The sequence below is a fragment of the Eriocheir sinensis genome, chromosome 64 (assembly GCF_024679095.1).
Source record: "Eriocheir sinensis breed Jianghai 21 chromosome 64, ASM2467909v1, whole genome shotgun sequence".
NCBI lineage: Eukaryota > Metazoa > Arthropoda > Malacostraca > Decapoda > Varunidae > Eriocheir > Eriocheir sinensis.
In genome coordinates, this window is record NC_066572.1 from 633,196 (window position 1) to 640,000 (window position 6,805).

Genomic DNA, 6,805 nt, shown 5'->3' on the forward strand with positions numbered 1-6,805 from the left:
GTTAACCAGCATCTTCACTCTTTCATCCCTGTACTGTCCAAATCCCTTATGCAAGAGTTAACCAGCATCTTCACTCTTTCATCCCTGTGCTGTCCAAATCCCTTATGCAAGAGTTAACCAGCATCTTCACTCTTTCATCCTTGTACTGTCCAAATCCCTTATGCAAGAGTTAACCAGCATCTTCACTCTTTCATCCCTGTACTGTCCCAATCCCTTATGCAAGAGTTAAACAGCATCTTCACTCTTTCATCCCTGTACTGTCCAAATTCCTTATGCAAGAGTTAACCAGCATCTTCACTCTTTCATCCCTGTGCTGTCCAAATCTTATGTATTATGTGATTCAAGATTTTTCCTATTTCTCTTCTTTTCCTTCTCTCTCCTCCTCCTCCTCCTCTTCCTTCTCTTCCTGTTCCTAATTCTTTTTCTTCTTGTTTATATATCAGAATATCCTCCTCCTCCTTTTCTAATTCTTTTCTTCTTTTTCTTTCTTTAATTATTTTCTTATTATTAAAATCTAAAATAAATTATATACATATTATTAATTTTTTATTGACACCAGCAAAACACATATGAAGAATCTTGATAACAATTTTAACAGCGAAGGAAAACATATATTATAGTTCCCCCTCCTCCTCCTCCTCCTCCTCCTCCTCCCCCTCCTCCTCCTCCTCCTCCTCCTCCTCCTCCATTATTCCTCAAGGTCATAACTAGTAGCTGATAACTGTAGATAAGGTCACGCACACTACCCTTAACTTTGCCTTGTGTGTGAAGGTCAGTTACTTATATTACGTTTTTAGGCTGTCTTGTGGGGCCTCTCGGACGGACCTGGACCCTCCCTGTATTGGCGCGGGGGAATTTTGTTTACAGTGTCGCCGTGGTATATGTGTGACCCTTGCTTGGCCTATGCTTCCCTCTCCTCCTCCTCCTCCTCCTCCTCCTCTTCCTCCTTCTTCTTCTCGACATGCACAAACACAGACAAATCATGATTGTTTACATATGTACACACTGAGAAACGATCACAAACGCACATAAATCAGAGAATGTCTTGGAAAATAGCTGAAATTTGCCTAGTAGTAGTAGTAGTAGTAGTAGTAGTAGTAGTAGTAGTTGTAGTAGTAGTAATAGTAGTTGTAGTAGTAGTAGTAGTTGTAGTAGTAATAGTAGTAGTTGTAGTAGTGGTAGTAGTAGTAGTAGTAGTAGTAGTAGTAGTAGTAATAGTAGTGGTAGTAGTAGTAGTGTAGTAGTAGTAGTAATGGGGGGGGGGGGAGACGGAAGGAAAGGGTACACACACACACACACACACACACACACACACACACACACACACACACACACACACAAATATTGACTCTAATTTAAAACAAAGGAGAGCAAATAAAGACAATGGTAGAGCTATTTCACTTTTTCTCTCTCTCTCTTTCTCACTCTCTCACTCACTCACTCGCTCTCTCTCACAGCGGACGAAGTGAAGCTCTTTCTCGCTCACTCGCTTTAATTCTCTCACTTTCTCACATAAGGAAGATACATTTGCTCTCTCCCTCTCTCTCACTCGCTTTAATTCTCTCACTTTCTCACATAAGGAAGATACATTTGCTCTCTCTCTCTCTCTCTCTCTCTCTCTCTCTCTCTCTCTCTCTCTCTCTCTCTCTCTCTCTCTCTCTCTCTCTCTCTCTCTCTCTCTCTCTCTCTCTCTCTCTCACTTTATCTCACATTCACTTTCTCACAAGCGAAAAGATATATAGCTACTCTCTCTCTCTCTCTCTCTCTCTCTCTCTCTCTCTCTCTCTCTCTCTCTCTCTCTCTCTCTCTCTCTCTCGAAAAATGCTTCTAACACCACTTTTCATCACCATTCTCATCACAACCACCACCACCACCACCACATCACCACCATCACCACCACCACCATCAACCACCACCAAATGGGTCCCGAAGCGCATTACCCCCGGATCGCTCACCACCGCCGCGGCTGCCATCACCACCTTCAACACCGTTTCGGAGTTGATCTGCGCCATAAGGACCACGTTCGAACCGAGGTGTTGTGTGTATGTCTACGACGGTGGTGATTGCACTTGTTTTGGTGATGAGGCGATGATGGCGGTGGTCAACTACGGGAGGGAGGTGGCCGAGGGTGTTGCCGGTAACATAGGGGGGGTCAGTGGTGTTAGTGTTGGTGGTGTTGGTGGTGGTGGTGCTGGTGGTGCTGGTCCTAATGTGGTGATCGCCATGGTTAGGGAAGGTAAGTTTTGGTAGTAGTAGTAGTAGTAGTAGTAGTAGTAACCACTTAATCCTCTTCCATATCCTCTTAATCCTCTTCTAAACCACTTAATCCTCTTTCATTTCCTCTTAATCCTCTTCTAAACCACTTAATTCTCTTTCATTTCCTCTTAATCCTCTTCTAAACCACTTAATCCTCTTTCATTTCCTCTTAATCCTCTTCTAAACCACTTAATCCTCTTTCATTTCCTCTTAATCCTCTTCTAAACCACTTAATCCTCTTTCATTTCCTCTTAATCCTCTTCTAAACCTCTTAATCCTCTTTCATATCCTCTTAATCCTCTTCTAAACCACTTAATTCTCTTCCATTTCCTCTTAATCTTCTTCTGAACCACTTAATCCTCTTTCATTTCCTCTTAATCCTCTTTTAACCCACTTAATCCTCTTTCATTTCCTCTTAATCCTCTTCTGAACCACTTAATCCTCTTTCATTTCCTCTTAATCCTCTTCTAAACCACTTAATCCTCTTTCATTTCCTCTTAATCCTCTTCTAAACCACTTAATCCTCTTTCATTTCCTCTTAATCCTCTTCTAAACCACTTAATCCTCTTTCATTTCCTCTTAGTCCTCTTTTAAACCACTTGATCCTCTTCCATTTCCTCTTAATCCTCTTCTAAACCACTTAATCCTCTTCCATTTCCTCTTAATCCTCTTCTAAACCACTTAATCCTCTTTCATTTCCTCTTAATCCTCTTCTAAACCACTTGATCTTCTTTCATTTCTTCTTAATCCTCTTCTAAACCACTTAATCCTCTTTCATTTCCTCTTAATCCTCTTCTAAACCACTTAATCCTCTTCCATTTCTTCTTAATCCTCTTTTAAACCTCTTAATCCTCTTTCATTTCCTCTTAATCCTCTTCTAAACCACTTAATCCTCTTTCATTTCCTCTTAATCCTCTGCTAAACCACTTAATCCTCTTTCATTTCCTCTTAATCCTCTTCTAAACCACTTAATCCTCTTTCATTTCCTCTTAATCCTCTTCTGAACCACCTAATCCTCTTTCATTTCCTCTTAATCCTCTTCTAAACCACTTAATCCTCTTTCATTTCCTCTTAATCCTCTTCTAAACCACTTAATCCTCTTCCATTTCCTCTTAATCCTCTTCTAAACCACTTAATCCTCTTCCATTTCCTCTTAATCCTCTTCTAAACCACTTAATCCTCTTTCATTTCCTCTTAATCCTCTTCTAAACCACTTAATCCTCTTCCATTTCCTCTTAATCCTCTTCTAAACCACTTAATCCTCTTCCATATCCTCTTAATCCTCTTCCGAACCACTTAATCCTCTTTCATTTCCTCTTAATCCTCTTCTAAACCACTTAATTCTCTTCCATTTCCTCTTAATCCTCTTCTAAACCTCTTAATCCTCTTCCATATCCTCTTAATCCTCTTCTAAACCACTTAATACTCTTCCATATCCTCTTAATCCTCTTCTAAACCACTTAATCCTCTTTCATTTCCTCTTAATCCTCTTTTAAACCACTTAATCCTCTTTCATTTCCTCTTAATCCTCTTCTAAACCACTTAATCCTCTTCCATTTCCTCTTAATCCTCTTTTAAACCACTTAATCCTCTTTCATTTCCTCTTAATCCTCTTCTAAACCACTTAATCCTCTTTCATTTCCTATTAATCCTCTTTTAAACCACTTGATCCTCTTTCATTTCCTCTTAATCCTCTTCTAAACCACTTAATCCTCTTCCATTTCCTCTTAATCCTCTTCTAAACCTCCTAATCCTCTTCCATTTCCTCTTAATCCTCTTCCATTTCCTCTTAATCCTCTTCTAAACTTCTTAATAATTAAAAAAATTCTTTTATTTTCAGATTCTCTCAAAAAAACAACAACAATAACAAGAACAACAAGGAAGCCTGCAAATCCATAAGCTACTACTACTACTACTACTACTACTACTACTACTACTACTACTACTACTACTACTACTACTACTACTGCTACTACTACTACTACTACTACTACTACTGCTACTACTACTAATACTACTACCACCACCACCACTACTACTGGTAATACTAATACTAATACCAATACTACTACTACTACTACTACTACTACTACTACTACTACTACTACTACTACTACTACTACTACTACTACTACTACTGCCATCGCCACCAAGAAGAAGAGGAAGAGGAAATATGTAAGTACAATTATTATTATTATTATTATTATTATTATTATTATTATTATTATTATTGTTATTATTATTATTATTATTATTATTATTATTATTATTATTATTATTATTATTATGTGTGTGTGTGTATTATTATTATTATTATGTGTGTGTGTGTGTGTTATTATATGTGTTCTTGTTGATTTTGCAGTCCACGGCATCCCTTGGCATTCAGTCCTTTGACCCTGAAGTAATAGTATATGTGTATGTAATAATAATATGTAATAATATATATATAATAATAATATCTTTCTCTGGCTCTCTCTCTCTCTCTCTCTCTCTCTCTCTCTCTCTCTCTCTCTCTCTCTCTCTCTCTCTCTCTCTCTCTCTCTCTCTCTCTCTCTCTCTCTCTCTCTCTCTCTCTCTCTCTCTCTCTCTCTCTCTCTCTCTCTCTCTCTTTTCCATTCTTCCTCCTCCTCCTCCTCCTCCTTACCTAAACACTGCACCAGCTGTCTTCTGCACCGCCAGCTGGTCCGGGGTCAGTCCCTTAGTGGTAGTGGTCACATACATCTCGTCAAGGTCACGCCCGCCAAAGGTCACAGACGTTATACTTGAGGTCGGCAAGGTCACGGCGTCCTCGATTTGACCTGACTTCGGGTTGATGCAGTGTACCTTTAGGGGTCGAAGGTCAAGGGGTGAGAGATTGGGGTCATGGTGTACTCTTGCATAAGGGATTTGGACAGCACAGGGATGAGAGTGAAGAAGCTGGTTAACTCTTGCATAAGGGGTTTGGACAGCACAGGGATGAAAGAATGAAGATGCTGGTTAACTCTTGCATAAAGGATTTGGACAGCACAGGGATGAAAGCGTGAAGATGCTGGTTAACTCTTGCATAAGGGATTGGGACAGCACAGGGATGAAAGAGTGAAGATGCTGGTTAACTCTTGCATAAGGGAGTTGGACAGCACAGGGATGAAAGAGTGGAGATGCTGGTTAACTCTTGCATAAGGGATTGGGACAGCACAGGGATGAAAGAGTGAAGATGCTGGTTAACTCTTGCATAAGGGATTGGGACATCACAGGGATGAAAGAGTGAAGATGCTGATTAACTCTTGCATAAGGGATTTGGACAACATAGGGATGAAAGAGTGAAAATGCTGGTTAACTCTTGCATAAGGGATTGGGACAGCACAGGGATGAAAGAGTGAAGATGCTGGTTAACTCTTGCATAAGGGATTTGGACAACATAGGGATGAAAGAGTGAAGATGCTGGTTAACTCTTGCATAAAGGATTTGGACAGCACAGGGATGAGAGTGAAGATGCTGATTAACTCTTGCATAAAGGATTTGGACAGCATAGGGATGAAAGAGTGAAGATGCTGGTTAACTCTTGCATAAAGGATTTGGACAGCACAGGGATGAAAGAGTGAAGATGCTGGTTAACTCTTGCATAAAGGATTTGGACAGCATAGGGATGAAAGAGTGAAGATGCTGGTTAACTCTTGCATAAGGGAGTTGGACAGCACAGGGATGAAAGAGTGAAGATGCTGATTAACTCTTGCATAAAGGATTTGGACAGCACAGGGATGAAAGAGTGAAGATGCTGGTTAACTCTTGCATAAGGGATTTGGACAACATAGGGATGAAAGAGTGAAGATGCTGGTTAACTCTTGCATAAGGGATTTGGACAACATAAGGATGAAGGAGTGAAGATGCTGGTTAACTCTTGCATAAGGGATTTGGACAGCACAGGGATGAAAGAATAGAGATGCTGGTTAACTCTTGCATAAGGAAACTGAAACACACACACACACACACACACACACACACACACACACACACACACACACCCGTACCTTGCCGGCGCCGAAACAGGCAACCCACAATCTCCCTCTTGTATCGATCGCTAGGCCGTCGGGAAAAGAAGGATAGAGACCAGCCTTCCGATAGTCAAAGACGGTCCTCCGGTTGGCTGTAATAGTAGTAGTAGTAGTAGTAGTAGTAGTAGTAGTAGAGTTATGTGAGGTTAGGTTAAGTTAATCTCTCTCTCTCTCTCTCTCTCTCTCTCTCTCTCTCTCTCTCTCTCTCTCTCTCTCTCTCTCTCTCTCTCTCTCTCTCTCTCTCTCTCTCTCTCTCTCTCTCTCTCTCTCTCTCTCTCTCTCTCTCTCTCTCTCTCTCTCTCTCTCTCTCTCTCTCTCTCTCTCTCTCTCTTACCTAATTTTCCAGAGTTCGGGTCACAATCAAACACTTCTAACTTATATTCACAAGTGTCCACGAAGTAAAAAGTGCGTCCATCCTCCGTCCAGTCCAGGCCATTACTTATACTGACCTGCAAGTAGTAGTAGTAGTAGTAGTAGTAGTAGTAGTAGTAGTAGTAGTAGTAGTAGTAGTAGTAGAA

At 40.6% G+C, this 6,805-nt stretch overlaps 1 protein-coding gene across 1 annotated transcript in view; it reads right to left on the bottom strand.

The window, feature by feature from the left end:
- Positions 1-4,896: 4,896 nt before the first annotated feature.
- LOC126987125 (regucalcin-like) overlaps positions 4,897-6,805 on the bottom strand; it is a 4,284-nt gene continuing 2,375 nt past the window's right edge. Inside the window, exons 4-6 of the mRNA XM_050843843.1 lie at positions 6,622-6,736; positions 6,264-6,379; positions 4,897-5,079 (exon numbers count right to left, since the gene is read on the bottom strand). Coding sequence (XP_050699800.1) covers positions 4,897-5,079; positions 6,264-6,379; positions 6,622-6,736 — 414 coding nt within the window. The remainder of the gene's footprint in view (positions 5,080-6,263; positions 6,380-6,621; positions 6,737-6,805) is intronic.